Source organism: Ruditapes philippinarum, unplaced genomic scaffold, assembly GCF_026571515.1.
Source record: "Ruditapes philippinarum isolate M1 unplaced genomic scaffold, ASM2657151v2 ctg2291_1_1_1_1, whole genome shotgun sequence".
Taxonomy (NCBI): domain Eukaryota; kingdom Metazoa; phylum Mollusca; class Bivalvia; order Venerida; family Veneridae; genus Ruditapes; species Ruditapes philippinarum.
The window spans coordinates 91,810-111,618 of NW_026859584.1; the positions used below are offsets into that span (position 1 = coordinate 91,810).

Genomic DNA, 19,809 nt, shown 5'->3' on the forward strand with positions numbered 1-19,809 from the left:
TCCGGACAAACTTTAAAATTAAAAATTATTAAAGGGCCATAACTCTGCCAAAAATCATTGAACCGGAAAATGCTGACAATATGCACAACTAGGCTTGGTACTGATCATTCTTGTAAAGTTTGGATGAAATTGCACCAGTAGTTTATGAGGAGTAGTCCGGACAAGTTTTGTGACGGACAGACGGACGGACGACGGAGAAGTGATCCCTATATATCGCCACTTCTCCGTAGAGGCGACACAAAAATGGTAGACACCCATTAGAAGATGTTTGATGCTAAATATCTTAGCTCTAGCTTTTAAGATTTTTTAAAAGAAGATTTTTTATGTTTTAACTATATACATAAAAGGAAAAACAATGACCCCCTGGGGCGGGGCCAATTTTGACCCCAGGGCTTTTATCTGAACAAACTTGTTAGACACCCACTAGAAGAGGTTTCATGCTTAATAGCTAAGCTCTAGCTCTTTGGGTTTTTTAAAAGAAGATTTTTTAAGTTTTTACTATATGCATAAAGGGTAAATCAATGACCCCCTGGGGCGGGGCCAAATTTGACCCCAGGGCTTTTATTTGAACAAACTTGGTAGACACCCATTAGAGGATGTTTCATGCTAAATATCTTAGCTCTAGCTCTTTGGGTTCTTTAAAAGAAGATTTTTTAAGGTTTTACTATATGCATATAGGGAAAATCAATGACCCCCTGGGGCAGGGCCAATTTTGACCCCAGGGCTTTTATTTGAACAAACTTGGTAGACACTGACTAGAAGATGTTTCATGCCAAATATTTAAGCTCTACCTCTTTGGGTTTTTTAAAAGAAGATTTTTTAAGGTTTTACTATATGCATATAGGGTGAATCAATGACCCCCTGGGGCGGGGCCAAATTTGACCCCAGGGCTTTTATTTGAACAAACTTGGTAGACACCCATTAGAGGATGTTTCATACTATATATCTTAGCTCTAGGTCTTTGGGTTCTTTAAAAGAAGATTTTTTAAGGTTTTACAATATGCATATAGGGAAAAAATCAATGACCCCCTGGGGCGGGGCCAATTTTGACCCCAGGGCTTTTATTTGAACAAACTTGGTAGACACTGACTAGAAGATGTTTCATGCCAAATATCTAAGCTCTACCTCTTTGGGTTTTTTAAAAGAAGATTTTTTAAGGTTTTACTATATGCATAAAGGGTAAATCAATGACCCCCTGGGGCGGGGCCAATTTTGACCCCAGGGCTTTTATTTGAACAAACTTGGTAGACACCCATTAGAGGATGTTTCATGCTAAATATCTTAGTTCTAGCTCTTTGGGTTCTTTAAAAGAAGATTTTTTAAGGTTTTACTATATGCATATTGGGAAAATCAATGACCCCCTGGGGCGGGGCCAATTTTGACCCCAGGGCTTTTATTTGAACAAACTTGGTAGACACCTATTAGAACATGTTTGATGCTAAATATCTTAGCCATAGCTCTTTGAGTTCTTTTAAAAGAAGATTTTTTAAGTTTTTAATATACACATATAGGGAAAATCAATGACCCCCGGGGCGGGCCAATTTTGACCCCAGGGCTTTTATTTGAACAAACTTGGTAGACACTATTTAGAACATGTTTCATGCTAAATATCTTAGCTCTAACTCTTTTGGTTCTTTAAAAGAAGATTTTTAAGTTTTTACTATATGCATATAGGGAAAATCAATGACCCCCTGGGGCGGGGCCAATTTTGACCCCAGGGCTTTTATTTGAACAAACTTGGTAGACACCTATTAGAACATGTTTGATGCTCAATATCTTAGTTCTAGCTCTTTGGGTTCTTTAAAAGAAGATTTTTTAAGTTTTTACTATATGCATATAGGGAAAATCAATGACCCCCGGGGTGGGGCCAATTTTGACCCCAGGGCTTTTATTTGAACAAACTTGGTAGACACCCATTAGAACATGTTTCATGCTAAATATCTTAGCTCTAGCTCTTTGGGTTCTTTGAAAGAAGAATTTTTAAGTTTTTACTATATGCATATAGGGAAAATCAATGACCCCCCGGGGCGGGGCCAATTTTGACCCCAGGGCTTTTATTTGAACAAACTTGTTAGACAATCACTAGAAGATGTTTAATGCCAAATATCTAAGCTCTAGCTCTTATGGTTTTTTAAAAGAAGATATTTAAAGTTTTTTCTTTCGGTTGCCATGGCAACCAGAGTTCTGCATGGAATTAAATTCTTTGAACAATTTTTAAAGGTGACCACCAAAGGAACATTCCTGTGAAGTTTGGATGAAATTGGCTAAGTGGTTTATGAGGAGATGTCATTTAAAGTAAAAGTTTACGGACGGACGGACGACGGACGGACGCCGGACGAAAAGGGATCACAAAAGCTCACCCTGTCTTTTTGTGACAGGTGAGCTAAAAAAAACATCAATGCGAGAATGATGACATTACAGAAATCAGATACCAGAAATTTAAAACCCGTTATTTTAACAAAAATCGCAGACTATTAAGCCGCAGAAATAAGTACTTATACGGTACATTTGATGACTATAGAAATAAAATTCTGTGTGAATATAATGTATTCTATCAAATGAATACATCTTAACAAAAACAAAATCTGAATGAGGCAATGTAAAATGCTTATACTGTAAAACAAGAATGTACACAATATACCTGTGATATATGAACAAGTCCTTCACTTCTCTTTCTGACACCTTCTACTGAGACAAAACATCCAAATGGCATTATACTGCTCACTTTTCCTGAGTATATCTAATAACAAAACAACAGTAGTGTACCATAAAAACTTTCATAGTTAGTTTAGTGTACTATAGAATTCTGCAATTATGATCTTGGAAGATAAAAATTAACAAGAAAAAGTATTGCAATCTTTCATTTCATAAATTGTAAACAATGTAATTCACAAGTCAGTTAAGAATTATAATGATATATAAAATCTACCTTGCCAACTTCCACTTCAACTGGCATCTCATGACCTCTGTCTCGTGTTTTTTTACTTCTGTCTTTCTCTCTATCTCTAGATCTATCTCTGTATCTCTCCTTCTCTCGTTCCCTACTTCTACTTCTACTGTAGGATCTGTCTCTATTTCTATGTTTCTTCTTCTTCTTTCTATCTCTGGATCGAGATCTTGATCGATAACGATCCCTGGATCTACTACGACTTCTAGAGTGACGTTTCCTATAAAGTAATTTCAAATTTAAGATAAAAATATTATCTGAAGTTTGAACTTATTATTATGTGAACTTTAATTTCCTTCGTTCTTGTGATCCTATTTAGTAAATTTAGCTCTCTTAACTTATTGACTACCTAGCGCTACAAATATATTTATAAAAGTTCAATACAATTATATTATGCAACCTTTCATTCAGTTCGTATAAATTTAAAAATGAACCTGCAGGTAATATTCTACTTATCACATTTCCACAAAAAATCTATGAACAGTAATTTTTGTTTCATTTATGCACCTTTCATGTAACATTAACTATTCATGCTATATTTGTATAATGCTGTTAATGTCATGTTAAAATATATGCCCAGCCCTGCCATACCATTTTATGGAGTTGTAAATGCTGCAGGGGTATGTGATAAATCAAGCTATACAAAAATTCTTACCTCTTCTTTTCCTTGTCTTTAAGTTTGTAATCTTTCCCTGACTCAGATTTAGTTCTGAAAGAAGTTAATTGGTATCTAATATCAATCAAAATTTCAAAACAACTTAGAATATGAAAAACTTTAACATTTTAAACAAGTTAATATTCCATCAATATATCAATCATTTCATCAATTTGAAAAGTAATAACATTTGTAAAATTTGTTGATTTCACAATGAACTATCATTTACAATCAGTACTCTTGATGTTATTTTAGGGTCAAATGTTTTTCTGTATTCCTTTTTTATGTATTTATACAATAATGACAGGTATATAGGACATCGTATTACAACATATTACAATTTATACTTTGAGACATTGAAGCATGGACTTGAAATTACAGTAAAAATGTGGCGGCATGGCTGAGTGGTTTACACATTGCACTAGTAATCTAAGCTATCTATAAGGGTGCAAATCCGGTCAGGGGCAAGTTGTTAGGAACTTTATATTATTGCTCAGTATTGAACGGATTCGCAAACGTGTCTATAAGCTATTAGCTTCCTACACAATCAAATTCAATGAACACTTGTTTTCATTGTATCATATTGTTTAACAAATATTTATTTTGTTTATGAATGCTTAATTCAGAATACTGCCTTTCATTTCATTTTCTGTATATTGTTGATTTCCATTTGTCAAAGACATACTGTAACCCAACGAATATTCGTGACCAATTAATATTCGCTTTATTCGCGGATGGCCACGAAGCGCGAATATTTGTTTGCGCGAATAAGTCCGCACGATTTCGCGAATAAATTGGAGAGAAATTTTTATTTTAGACGTTGTTCATGCAAAGCTACTTGACCGGATATGTTCAAATTTTACGGGCACCTGTTAGGTAGTAATGAATTGTTATGAATAATGCCATAAAGCAATAAAACCCAAACTAAGTAAACTACTACTATTTTATGAATATCAAATGAACTCTTTGTCAATATAGCAATCAAAATAAACATCCACATTTTAATACAGTTTATGACATACTAGTAGGCCTATTGTCAATCACGTTCCGTGATCACAATTCACTTACCAATACAATATAAGGCTAGCGTATTGTTAATCTCATTTAAGACACCAATAATGACCTCAATTATTGAAGATTAATAGTCGGCTAATGTATTTTACGGCCCCATCGGACTTTCCAATCCGCGAATTTTTTTTTTCGGAAATCAAGAAAACGCGGAAATTAATATTCGCGAATATGTCCGACCTCGGCAAAACGCGAAAATTTGTATTCGCGAATATAAATTGGGTTACAGTATATAAATTTTATGGAAACTATAAAATATACACTAGAATGTGTTATCAGAATAGTATAAGAAAGACATACGAAGATTTTGCTGTATTCATGAGAGCTTCTAGTTCATCCATCATATTATCAGCCACATCTTTATCTTTACTGTCAATCTTCTCCTGTAACATAAACATACTGTATACTTATGTGCTCACTTGTTTCTACATGTACATTAATTTTTCAAATTACATGTCAAAAACTGTGACAGTGTGGCGGCATTACCAAGCGGTTACCACATTGGTCTAGTAAAATAAGGATCACTAATCTGTGTGGGTTCAAACCCTACCAGTGACAGGCCATTGTTTCCTTCAAGAAGAAACTTTACACTTCTTGATCAGTACTAAACAGAATTCAAGAGTGTGTCTGTAGGCTATAAACTTCCAATATAATCAAACAAAAAATAATTCTGTATAAACCAAGAACTGTGACAGTGGCAGATTGAGAAACTAGAAAACCTTAGGCCCACACAACTTATGAAGATCTTATATTTTAAATTTAATTAGGAGCAAACCACACTACACATTGCATGATTCTATTATGGCAGAAAAATTCAAAACACACAACTATGTTGATAGATTCAGCTGAAAAGTACACCTTGTTGTGAAGCTCATTTCTAACACTCTACCTATATCACAACTGATTTATTGTGAATGAGTCAAATCCCTGGTTTTCAAGTAGGAATATCAACTTCAAAAATCACATTTCAATTTACAGTTAAAGTGCAAACAAAGGAAACGACATCAACAATTACATCATAAACAATGCTGCTGTATTGAACCAGAATTGCTCATTTCAAACTGAAAAGTGAAAACTCCTGTATTGCAGATAAGTAACAACCAAATGTATTTTGTCATCTGACACAACTTGTATTAAAGCTACATAATCAAGGTAAATTGTTCTTTGTTACATACACAATACATACACATGTACATGTTCATTTTGTTTGTGTGTGTATACAATCTATTGATGAGAAGATTACTTTACGCATATATTTTTTTGATAGCAGATACTAATATGTTTTACAGTTTATGAAACATAAATAAACTTACAGGAGAGGCACTCCTCACTTCATTTGGTAATGCTAAACCCGGAAATAGTTTCTTCTTTATCTCAAGGTCAGACATATCCTTGGTGACCTTGACCTCCTTATCCACAGATTTTGGTTTAGGCTTCATCTTTTGTATCAATCTTAATAAGTTGGCAATTAAAGAATCCTGGAAGAAAATGTTTTAAAAGTACATCAGACAGTAGTTTTTATTTCTTAAAATTTTGAAATTTGGAACAGATAATGAATTGGTTTTAACAAATTTATTTAAGCTCAATTGTGAAACAACTTGTTGCAACTTATATTAATCACTTTACTGGTGTCAATAAGATACAAGGTTGTGACATGATTAGGACTTGAACCCATGATCTCTGGGTTGAGGCAGACACAACCACTAGGTCACCACTCCCCTTTAATGGATTAAACTGTCAATGAATTCTAAATCCTTATCAAAAACATGGAATTTAGTATTTCATTTTATATATATTTTGTCTTCCTATGTTACAAGACATAATTCTAAGATAACATTTCAGTATAATTTATAATATACCTCTGAATATTATCAACAATCTTACCCCAAACTCTGCACCATTTTCCATTAAAACTTTCTTAAAACTTTCAAATGTGTCATTCTTCTCAGCCAAGGATATTACAAATTCGGCTAGAATATACAAAATATTAAATTATTAACTATTCAATATAAACACAATTAAAATATTGTACAAATGCACAAAATAACAAGAGCTGTCGTGGGAGCAGCTCACTCTTCTTTACTAAAGACAATGTACTAATATGATAAAAGGAAATGTGGATAAGGGGCACAATTTTGATAAACTGTTCGTTTTGTCTTGATATACAGTAAGTGTTTCAAGCTTGAAGTGAATATCTGTGATGATTTTTGAGAAAATTATTAATATAAAAAAATAAAAAGGAGATAATTTGGCAAAAATGCCCTTTAGAAATGTAATTTTTATACTGAACAAGTATTCAAAGTTTAAAGGGAATATCTTTGATATGTTAAAGTTTTTGGATGGCGATGGCAACCTCAACATCAACCTGACTGTACATAGCAAAAGCTTAACATTTTTCAATTTAAAAAGGTCAAAGTAAAATCATCATTCATATCAATAAATGTGGAAATATATACATTGTATGTCAAAAGTTAAAAATTTGAAGATCTTCATTGCATTTAATAGGGTTATCTAGTCAAAATTATTTATACAGAGCAAGGCAAATAAATTAGAGTCTACATTTTTATCTGGTACTAATAATCTTCTGACAATTACCAAAAACTAAACATATTGACAAGTTTAAAAATATTAATACACTGTCACATGTGCCAGAATCAACAAATTTTGTATAGATGGTTTTTATTATATTCTACGCTAAATGAGGGTCCATTCATCTTTCAAGGAACTACAATTACTAAAAAATGTTATCCTAACATATTTCACTGACTCTTAACTTTTATTTTGAGTCCAATAAAAAATACATGTAATTTTCAGTTTTTTTTTATCTGAAAACTTTTCTTCCCCCAATTTGCAGCTTTAAAGAACATACCAAGATCTTTATCATTCATGCCGAGATGGTTGTCAAGTTCTGTACACACTTTAGACACCAGTGACAAGTGCTCTAACTTCTTGAGTTCATCCATGCTTCTATATAAATAAAAATACATTCAAACAGTTTGTACAAGTACAAAACAGATATATATATGCGATAATAAAACATTTAAAAGAATATATATATAAAATGTCATTCACAGGATTCAGAGTCAACTCATCCCCTGGTCAACTCGTCCTCTGGTCAACTCGTCACCTTTTTGGTCAACTCGTCCCTTGGACAACTCGTCCCCTGGTCAACTCGTCCCCAACTCGTCCCCTATATTTTATTATTATTTGTTTTTCATATAGTTCATAAATTATTATAGACCGTTAAAGTAATATATTATAAAATTACTGAATTGGACATACGAGGGTTGTCCCAATATTCTGTGACAAGATTAATTAAAAGCTAAATAAGACAGGTACGAATTTGATATTTTAATATGTTATAAACCCATATAATTTAAACATTTTCACAAATTTTCATAGATAAATATCAACAAACAACAAAAATATGCCATAAACACCATGGCAACTAACTGAATCGCGGCGCACGTCCAACGTCAAAGACGGCGTTAAATCTATATAAGGCGCCTTTCTCAAATACTCTCAATGGCTTTCAACGCAATAATGGTACCCATAAATCGTCAATTTCTGACTTAAATCATGTGGTTGTTAATGTCTGTTGAATGTTTGGATGGCATACATTAATTTTTGCTATACGCGAACTTCCGGTCTCGTTACTCCTGTTTTTAGCTGTAGGAAATAGGCGACGAAGATCGGTCTTCCAATCCGTGTTTTCCTTATTTTCGCTTTTTGTAGCGCAAAACTCTGGTTCCGTTCATGCCTTTTGTACACAAATGCTCAGAATATGTTGCTAAACTGTTATATTTGGTATATTTGTTGAAAATCGTTACATGTGTCATTTCGAAATAGTCATGAAACCTGAGTGACATGTTCACTGCGCCGCAAATTCTTCGAACATCGCCATTTTAACTTTCCTATTTTATATGAGATATTTTCATTTATTCGTATCTTTTTCGTTTTTTAAGTTATTTAACTAAAATTTTCAGAGATGATTTAAACATAGCAGCAGAGGAAGTCAACGTGACATTGTGCAGACACATTATCAGATATTTGAAATATACGCAATTAATTTCAGCCTATTCATAACAAAATGTAAATTATTTGACTTGCGCCGGCAACTCAAACCAATGTCGTTAATACTGAAAATTTCTAAGTAACTAGGGTAAATTTTTTGTAAATGATTTGTTGTAATGTTAAATAATAAACTTAACGGTTATATGTGTGAATTATTTTCTATTGGCGTTAAAAATGAACCGGCTATAAAATTTGTCACGGACTTTTGGGACAACCCTCGTATTTTGACGCTTTTTGTATGCGAAAATCTGGAGTTTTTTTTTTTTTGTTGTTGTTAATTAAATATATCATGACACGTGCCTTTGGTTATTAAAGTAAACACATAGTAATTTGATAATAGGATTAAAGACACATTAGCCTCTGTGGTTGGATACGTATTTATATATTTGAAGAACGCGTGTCTTTAATTTGAAATTATACAAATCGCGTGAAAATCGTGCCAAAGGTTGTTATAAAATTTTATTTTCCAAATGTGGAATTTGTTTTTGATGGTGTATGGTCAAATATATGAAAATGTTGAATTAAATACAAATAATACATTCAATATGTTGACTTGTTTTATACAAGAACTCGGTTTTATACAGCTCCTCTTTGAGATCAATTTAAAGACTTATTTATGGAAATTTAATATTAATCTTTACTAATTATTAAATGGCAATTGAATATTTGGTAATTACTTTATGTTTTCAATCAGTTAATATCCACGGCAAATATTATTGTACAGATTTTTTTATTTTAAAAAAATATTGAAAAAAAAAAAAAAAAATACTAACTCTTTCAACAGGTATGTATGTATATACAACTCCTATGATAATGGACCATAATATTACAATGAAATGCAATTTTAAAAAATCAGAAACTTAATAAATTCATTAAATTTGGAATTTTACCCTTTACAAAAAGATAATAACAAATAAAAATTCTTTGACAATTTTTATTCCAATACACTATATAAGTTGCAGTCTATAATCCAACAATATGGAATTCTAAGAAATTATTAATATGCACTATAAAAAATAATCCAATGTTGATATAATGTACAACGCAAATATGATTTTAAGAATAAATCTTCTTTTTTTTTCAATGCGTTTATCTAAGGTCGCCGCCGGAAAGCCCATATGGGCGACCGTACACTCAAGTCGAGCCATCCTAGAGCATCCCGCCGAGATTTTTTTCCAGCTTTATTGGTGGAGGAAGACCTTATATTTATCAGGGCAACTTTTATATTGACATTTTCACAACAAACTATTATCATGTTTTTAATTGATCCTTCTATAATGAGATCAATACGCACCGACATAAAGTTTTTAGCACTTCTAATTTCTGTTAATCTGTCGTCAGTCTTTAATCCATTCAGGGAGGAGGTAAAAATCAAAGAGTTGTACCTAATTTTAGTTTTAATTATCATTAAAACTCCGATTAATTAAACATTAATTGAATGTTTGCAAACTCACCTGTCTTTGTAGTTTGACATCAAAGCTATGCATGTGCGCTTAGATAAAGATCATTAAAATTTAACGTAAAAAGACGTTATTTTATTAATATTTCGATACCAATCAAATTCATTATTAATTTTACATAAAAGAACTATTTAAAGAAATTGATTTACAACATAATAGTGACGAATAGATCGAAAGTAGGGGACGAGTTGACTCTTTGAGGACGAGTTGACCAAAAGTAGGGGACAAGTTGACCATAAAGGTGACGAGTTGACCAGAGGACAAGTTGACCAGGGGACGAGTTGACCGGATTGCATTCACAGGAACCCTAGATACTTCAAGGGCTTTAATTACACACAAGATGTCAGTAAGACAGCACACTTTTTAGTTTCAGTGGTTGATTGTAAAATATTTCGGTAATGTTAAACAAGATGGCAGATATTGATAAACTTTAAATGCTTATAAATCTCATGCAAGGGATTGTGGATCTGGATTGGAAAAGACTCAGCCTTTTTTTTGGGGAAAATATGCGCGATTTTGGCATACTTTCGAAAATGGGGTCTCAAATTTAACACAAACTTTTAACAAGTTCTTCGAAATAGAAAAGCAAATAGCACTGGGGAATACTAATAAGGCAGTAAAAAACCTTAATTCAACACCATCATTTAATTTTGTGCTAAATTCTATGGGAAATTTCAAAAGACTGGGGAATTTGAGGACCAGTTACTGGCGAAAATTTGTTTGTTTGTTTCATTTTACGCCTTTTCCCAACAGTATTTCAGTCATATAGGCGGGTAGTTTCCTAACCATCGTTCCTGGAGAGTAACACCAGTACTAGACTACCTTCCTCCGCGCTAAACTACCAAAGCATCTCCCGGGGATCGAACCCATGCCAGAGAGGTAACTGGATTAGAAGTCATCGACTCTAACCCCTCGACCACGGAGGCGGTCACACTGGGGAAAAAAAAGAGAGGCTATTTTGGTTGGAGAAGCAGCCTATAATCGGCCTCTACAAAGAAGGGTTTTTTGGCCCTGTTTCTTTGCTATTTGAAGAATTTTAATTTATTAAAAAGCGTTAACGCTTGGAGTGATGGTTTCGAATGTCGACCAGAAAGAGATAACCGTGATCTGGTTGTTTCTTGCAGCAGTGTTCTTGTCTGTTCAGCATGATGTTCGTGTTCTGTTAGATACTTTATATCTTCTTATGGTATATAGCCCATATAAAACTTTAAAAAGTTTGTTTCAAGCACCTGTGAGCCTAGATGGGTGAGGAGGACAGTAAAACATGCGAGTTGTCAAACAGAAACAGTTACCGGCAGACTAGTCTAACATGTAATGTCCGCAGAACAATTACCTGTATCAATTTATAGGTAAATCAATAACATCAAATGGCTTGAAAGCTAAAATCACGATGTAAATTTTACGTTTTTCTTTTATTTTCGTCCAAGTCAATGAACGTTTGAAAACGCTTCTGGTAGATCAAGAAAAAAAATAACCCAAAGAGAATTAATAGTTTGAAAGAAGAATATTAAACCTAGCGTAAGACAAACACGAATAAATTCTTTTTTATACAATGCCTGGAAATCTGAAGATTTTATGAATAGTTAAAACAAATTTTATTTAAAAAATCATTGCTTTGTTTTGTAAAGAAATAATTACAACATGCAAATAATAAGTATAATATGTTTTATTTTACGGGTACAATATATCATAATTTCTTCATTCTCCTGTTTTTATGCATTTTTTTCTGTGTTCCGATTGTACATGTTCACAATTTTGTATTTTATATCACATGTTCTTATATGAACAATGACAGTATTGAATACGAGGGGTGTTCCAAAAATAATGTCATTTGCAACAACACGCAGAAAAGCAACATTGTTATTATTATTATCATTATTATTATTATTATTATTATTATTATTATTATTATTATTATTATTATTATTATAAATAACAGAATATTTACTGAAACTCAGCAAATATTCATTTGTTTGACACCAAGTTTATGAAAACGGAATGGAAGCATATATTTTCAAATTATCCGCATTGCAACGTATAGCGGATAATTGTCTTGTCCTTACCGTGTTGATAAAACTGGATTGGTCAGTTTTTGTTTTTGCTTGACTGCGCCGGAGTACATGTATACATATCACAGGTCGTGACTAGTATTCAGTTTTCTATCGAGTATCTCACAGAGAACAGCCATTATCTTTAACAAATTCAAATTAAGCCTTTTGAAATATTGTTGACTTTGTAATAGCATTGTAACACCGCACTTTGGGGTCAAACGCACTTTGGGGTCCAACCCCAAAGTGCCTTACGTACTTTGGGGTCCGACCCCAGAGTGCGTTACGCACTTTGGGGTCCAATTTCGACCCAAAAGTGCGTTAAACAGGTACATATGTATTTTTCAACATCAAGCAAACGACCGCACTTTGGGGTCATAGAAAATTAATGTTCATTATATTTTAAACAATATAATAGTAAGACATTTCAGTAAAAAACTGTGCCTGATAATATGTGGAAAGAGCCGTTTATTTAGCTTAATGTGACATATAAGAAACTTGACTAGGTGTAGATGCGGCTTTATAGGTAGTAGTCCTAAAAATATATACTATCTAAGTAGTCATAATGTAAAATTCTCTCTGTTGGTATAGACACCGTAGGGAACGTGTTACAGTATCGCTTTTTTCGGTTACAGTATAGAATTTTAAAGATGGAGGATTATTTGTTGGGAAAAGAGGTAGGTGATTTTTATTCCGGTCCATACTACAAGTAGTTTAGTTTCTAAAAGATGTTTTTGTGCTTTGCTTGTTAGGAACAGAATCCGGTATCTAGTCATATATTTCTTCAAAACCCTGCACCGCGGATTTATCGCTATATTGTTCTCATAAAATTTGCAGATTTGACAGCCTGTGAAAATTTGAATCGAGAGACCAACGCATTTTTCTCCAATTTCGACATTATTTATGCATGCCTAGAAAAAGTAAATCTGCAAAACGTTAGTCCTTTATGTTTAGGAAACGTTTATAAAAGTAAATGACCAATGAACCTATTTTCCTGTTGGTAAAATGCGTTTGAAAAAATAAACAATGTTACAGTATAGAGCGAGGTAATTTGTGCAGGGTTACAGCATAGACCTAGCGATTTGTATCCGATTTCGTTACAGTTTATACCCAGATTTCGGTTACAGTTTAGACTTCTATATTTTCTATATAATACTAGGTAAAATGTGTGAACGTACATAGACTTTTAAATCTCTGTGAGCTTATTGGCACGATGGCTATTCGTCCGTCTGTCGTACACATGTGTGTGCAATCTCATCCGCTCAGTATAAGTACTTGACTAAATGTGATGAAATTTACATGACTTTCTACCAATTAAGTTGTTCAAATTAATGGTTTCGGTTGCAATCGGGGATACGAAAACCCAAAACATAGATTTTGAAAAAAGGCAGTGTTTAAAGACCCGGCCTTCTCATCTCGAACCAAAAGCATTCAAATCAAATCTTGATCATGGCGTCATTTCGAATATGCTTCTTTGTTGAGGTTACGATATTTTGTCATTATTAAATTAAAAGTCGTTTTTTTATTTCAGACATCCTTAAAGCAGTTTTCATGTTTCTGAAAAGGAAATAATATTGAAAGTTATAGAGTATAAATTTAGGTCAGACAATAACAATATCTTCTCTAGTGAGCCTGATGAGGTACATAATAGTGGCAGAGTCGGGGATAAGGCCATCGACTTCAAATCATCTTTCATTTACTGCTGTAGTTGAAATCCAATCATGACTTTTGGATTCTTTGTATGTGAGGAATCTATCAAGCTAATTTACGGAAGGTCGGTGGTTCCTAGTCAGGCGCTCGTGTCTAAAATGTTTCACAAAGGTATCTGGGTCTTTCTTTACACTAAAGCAGGAATGTTTTCACATGACCTCAGTGTCGTTGAAACTTAAAATCCATAAGAAAGCCAAACGTAACAAAATAGAGTTAAACAGAATCCCTAAAGAAATTCCAACACAACAAAATTGAAAATGTTCATAAACCCTTTTAAAATACTTACAAAAATACCATTATGGTAGATGAAATTCCAACTTAAAATATAATTTAAGGTTGCAGTACTCACTTAAATACTGTTTAATCATTCTTAGGGTATCGCCTGATTGTTAATTGTGTCTTTTGACAGCTTATCTATAGTATGCAGGCTTCATAACCTCCGATCCACTCTCCAAAATTTCATTTTTGTTTAGTTTCACTCATTGTATTCTCGTTTATGGCAACACGCAATTTTTTAACTGGGGGTAATATGCCGCTTTTCATAAAATGGCAATATTGTGTCACATTGAAGGTCCATGATAACCGCCATATGTACACATCCTAAAGATGTTAAAAATCTAAAGTGTAACCAGTTCATGTTTAATGTGAATTCTGCTGAAGCCGGGGCTAGGAGGCGTGAACGGGTAGCTTGCAGTTACCACTACCGTCCATGAACACGGTTAAGTCAAAACTGAGGCCTGCAACATTTTCATGTTTTCCGTGTTGGACTTCTGTTAAGGATTTTTTTCTCTATTTTATTACTAATAGGCATTATTATAAGTGTAATGAAATCAAGCAGATAATCTTTTCTTCTCTCACTTACAATTTCGATAAAAGTTACTGTTGTTGTCGTGAAAACAGTCCTTACTTAGGACATGAACTTATTTGCAAAAAATTCTCAATCTGAAACTTAAAGTAAGAAATATAGCAAACTAAAACTTTTCTGCTGAAGAAAAAAGTAATACAACCTTTCAAGAAATGTATTAAATAGAAAGGTATGAGTTATTTCGTAAAAATAATGGATACACGAAACTTGGTTTGAAATTGCAGGTATCTAAACTGTAACCGAAAATCTGGGTATAAACTGGTAGCAAAATTGGATCAAGGTCGCGTAGGTCCTATGCTGTAACCATTCAAAAATTAACCTCGCTCTATACTGTAACAATGGTTTTATTTTTTCAAACGCATTTTACCAACAGGAAAATAGGTTTAACTGTGGTCATTTACTTTATATAACGTTTCTAAAACATAAAGGACTAACGTTTTGTAGATTTACTTTATCTAGGCATGCTTAAATAATGTTCGGAATGGGAGAAAAAATACGTTGGTCTCTCGATTCAAAATTTTTAAACCGTAAAATCTGCAAATTTATGAGACAATATAGAGAATAAATCTGCGGTGCAGGGTCTGAAGAATATATGACTAGAATACGGATTCTGTTCCTTACAAGCAAAGCACAAAAATAACATCTTTTTAGAAACTACACTTCTAGTAGTATGGACCTGAATAAAAATCACCTACCTCTCTTCCCATAAATAATCGTCCATCTTGAAAATTCTATACTGTAACCGAAAAACGCGATACTGTAACACGTTCCCTACGGTGATAGAGGGGATTGTGGGGTAGCCATCTCCCCCCCCCCCCCGATGGTTAAAAATAACGTTGTAAAGGCCCATTATGCTTTTACTTGTTTTTCTTAAAAGCTTTTTTATTTTGATGTTCTTCTATATTTTCCAAAACATACACATTGGCCAATTACCTGAACCATCTTTTTCATCTGTTGCTTTTTGGCAATGATAAGTATAGTGTAAACGTATGTCAGGATGGATAAAATAAATACAATTCTTATACAGTTTTCTAAGTTTATAACAAGTATTTCGGCAACAACAGTGTCTAGTGAGTTACTAATATTGGATTTAATACCTACAAACTTACAAGTTTGGATAACAATGTCGTATGTAAGATGTTTACTGTTATTGAACTTTGGCGGTTTTTAAAACTTTATTTGCATTACTTGGAGTCAAGACCGAAGTGACAACATTTTGGATTCCGACTTTATAAGGTTCGATGTTTGAAATCCACCAATGAAACAACAGAAATCCGGAAATCCACCAATGGACAGACAGCCCGATTTTCTGAAATCTGAAATCTTGGATTTCACTGGCGGCCATATTGAAATCTCATATAAAATCTACATACGAAAATCATTAATATACAAAAACATGTAGTGAATACTTATGGATTTCTGACCTTAATCAATTATAAACTTTACATAAATTATGTTCTTGAATTGAATTTGACTGCAATTGACATTAACAATAAGAAATCTTCAATATAAAGTATGAAGTGACAGATTTCAAAGATGTCTGTCATTGGACGTCTGCCTACACACAGAAAATCGTAAAGAGAAATCTGTTTTCTGCTATACAATAAGGTAAGTTTAACATTTCTATCAGCTAAATTGCAAAGTCAATAAGTGTCAATACAGTGTTCCTTCAGATCAATCAGGTAAGTGAATCTTGTTATTGTAGAAGTCAACAATATATGAAGCTATAGGATATCACAATGTCACTTGGATTTCATTATAAGTTCTGTTGTAAGTACATTTCAGAATTATGCTAGAATGTCATATCCTTACAATAGTTATAGTGAATTAGTATTTATATGGAAGTCAAATACTACATTGTTTTGACTACTTATATGACAAATAATTTCACATTTATCGCTACTTTATTCAGGTAACAAGCATCTTACATTTCTCTGATACCATTATTTTAACATTATAAAATTCATGTTTGCTCTTTCTTACGAAGTATGTAAGATTTCCCATTAAAAAAAGCCTCTTGCGAACGGTTGTTACGGAGCTTACAAAAACCCTTAAGTTTGTTGATAAGCTTAATAATGTATTTGTAAAAATCACTTTTTATAGTCCGATCGAAAAACTTGATGTTTCACCAGGACATTGCAATAGAGTATATTTATAGGAAAAAAAAATTAACTGCATTTTATTTCATTCCCAACATATTTAAAATGGGGCTCAATATGGCACCAAAGTTATCAAGTAAATGATTGACAGAACGGGACATTTTTCGCAGCATCTTTTTATTTTAGGACTACACAATTTCTGTACTAGAGTATTTTGAACGGTGGCATAAAAGTGACATTATTTTGCATGTTTTTTTACTTTCTTTTTTTTTCGTACATATTTTTTGTTTGTTTTTCGTACATTTTTTTCAGTTTTGCATATATTTTTTTTTTAATTTTGCATACATATTTTATTTTAGTTTTTTGTACATATTTTATTTTTTTACCTTTTCGTTCATATTTTTACATGACACAATTTGCAAAGTAGAGGCCATTTGTAAAACACCATTTTTAAACACTTTGCCATCTGTAAATTATACTATACCCCATTTGCAAATGCCATTTGCAAATACCAACATTTTCATTTTTGAGGTATCAAAGAAATAACAACACTTTTAGTATATATATAGTCCGCAGTAACCCAAAGGAAGATTCTGCATTTTGTCTCGATTAGGTTAACATTTTACACAAAGTGCCTGAAAATCCTTCAAGGGGTTTCGGAGATAAGGAGCGGACATGAAACCCAACTCACAATTCTTTTGACCTGTAGGTGTGACCCGACCTTGAGCCGGCACACCTGGTATATAAGTTATGCACATTATCTGGATGTGCTAAAGAATTGACCCAATTTTCATAAAAATCCTTCAAAGCTTGGCTTTAAGCATTTTTTCTAAATCATTGGAATATAAGGACCTTTTTAGATCTTTTGTTGTGCATTATTGTAATACACCAGTCATTTCTAATCAGCTCTCTTGCCCCCGGGGGAGTGCGGGTTAAAAAAGAATCGTTTTTTGATGTTGGCGCTGTTCCGGAGTATAAGGAATGTTGTTATCCGAGTATCCCCCCGTTTACCAGTGGTCGGCTTGGTTAAAGTCAATGCCCCCCGCTATTCTCAGGGGATGGGGTTGAGTGGTGCATATTCATAATAATAACTGATCACCAATCTTCAGCCCTTTCCAAATATACACTAATATATTGGTTTTATAATAATAAAAAAATGTGCCGAAAAGGGTCGGCCGAAACCAGACTTGCCCGGCTGAAATGACTGGGCCGATTCCAAATAATGGGCCGAAATGTGACCAAACAACTGTGCTAGTTTTATACTCAACTATGGGCTGTTATGAGGTGTGAAGGCCGTTTTGATTGGCTAAAATATGTACGAAAAAAAAAACAACAAAGATTAAATATGTACGAAAAACTAAAATAAGATATGAATGCAAAACTAAAAATAATGCAAATGTCACTTTTATGCCACCGTAATTTTGTTATATGAACACAATTTTTAGATATTTTAAGTGGTAAAATTAATGAAATTTTTAATCACTTAAGCATCATCAAAGTAATTACCGCCATCTTGAACCCCACCTCAAATATTTCAATGTCGCAGATCGAAAATAAGTCAGTACTCTGTATTATGCAGAACTCAGCCCTTAAGATCTCTGGAACCCAAAGTGCGTTGATATGTAGCATATTAACGCACTTTGGGGTCAATTTCTCGTTTTTGACCCAAAAGTGCGTTTGACCCCAAAGTGCGGTGCGAAGTTTAACGCACTTTGGGGTTGAACCCCAAAGTGCGTTTGACCCCAAAGTGCGGTGTTACAAGGTGTTACATAGCATCATGAACATGGTTCTTAAAGCATTATTTGTTGATGTTCGTAAAAGTTTTATGCATTTTGCAATGGTTTCACAGAGAGGACGTGATATAAACCCAGGGGTTGATGAAGGCGACTTTATAACCGGACAAAGCATGGGTCCTCCTACGTCCCTGCTGGTTTGTTGTATTTTTATACAATATGTAATTCTTCCAGATTGCGCAGCCCGCTCGCGGTTAACCTGGTTTGTTTGCATAGTGTGATTGTCTGGCATATGTTTTTCATGATGGTAATTGTGGAAATGGTAATTTTTGTCAAAAAAAATGTATGAGTTTGATAAAACTCAACCATTGTTAAATATAATGGAGCGCTTATACTATACAAGTATTTGTTAATACATAATTATATTATGTATACATGTTTATGTTTGTATCATGCATATAATTTGCTTATGTCAGCCTTCTCCATGCTGTTTCTCTCAATAATCAATTCTCGGAATGCACAACTCTGTTGTTGTTTTATGATAAGGTAGAGATGAGACCTATAAATGTTACAAGTTTTCGTTAAAAATTGTAATGTCCAGATTATTTTTTCACGCATTATTAAGGATTAATTTATCAGTTTTTAATTTAAGATAAACATTGACCTTTCCGTGATGCGTATTAATATGTGATTTGTAAATACACATAGAATTAACCGTTGCGAATGTTTTTATAGCACATATTCAAACATCATATTACTTCACTAAAATACTTAATAGTTACACTGCAATAATCATATAAACTTAAATATTTTTTTTTCTAATAAAAAAAAAAGCATCAACATCAAATGTGTGCGTTAAGTAAATAAGTTATATATTTCACTACAAAGTGAGAAAGAAAATCCAATTTTCTCTTGCAGAAAACAGTTCTGAGACGTGCAAAACAAACAAATTATATCCTTAATACATTTTCAACATCAAACAGCTATATGATGGACCACAAGGGATTCTCTCGATTTTTTTTAAACACATTACAACTATTGAGAGAAACCCATGTGCATGTGATGGATGGCTGATGGTAAAAAATTCGAATTGCTCATGTCCTAATTGTCCGTAGATAACCATACGAAGTTCCAGTTCTTGAATGTTTTG

At 33.2% G+C, this 19,809-nt stretch overlaps 1 protein-coding gene across 1 annotated transcript in view; it reads right to left on the reverse strand.

Annotated features, from left to right (window-relative positions):
• Nucleotides 1-11,672, reverse strand: part of LOC132757157 (ATP-dependent RNA helicase DHX8-like) — a 29,002-nt gene extending 17,330 nt beyond the window's left edge. Inside the window, exons 1-8 of the mRNA XM_060748350.1 lie at nucleotides 11,538-11,672; nucleotides 7,540-7,637; nucleotides 6,555-6,640; nucleotides 5,984-6,148; nucleotides 4,971-5,053; nucleotides 3,603-3,656; nucleotides 2,930-3,167; nucleotides 2,642-2,740 (exon numbers count right to left, since the gene is read on the reverse strand). Of these exons, the coding sequence (XP_060604333.1) occupies nucleotides 2,642-2,740; nucleotides 2,930-3,167; nucleotides 3,603-3,656; nucleotides 4,971-5,053; nucleotides 5,984-6,148; nucleotides 6,555-6,640; nucleotides 7,540-7,633 (819 nt within the window). The 5' untranslated portion in view covers nucleotides 7,634-7,637; nucleotides 11,538-11,672. The remainder of the gene's footprint in view (nucleotides 1-2,641; nucleotides 2,741-2,929; nucleotides 3,168-3,602; nucleotides 3,657-4,970; nucleotides 5,054-5,983; nucleotides 6,149-6,554; nucleotides 6,641-7,539; nucleotides 7,638-11,537) is intronic.
• Between the last annotated feature and the right edge of the window lie 8,137 nt (nucleotides 11,673-19,809).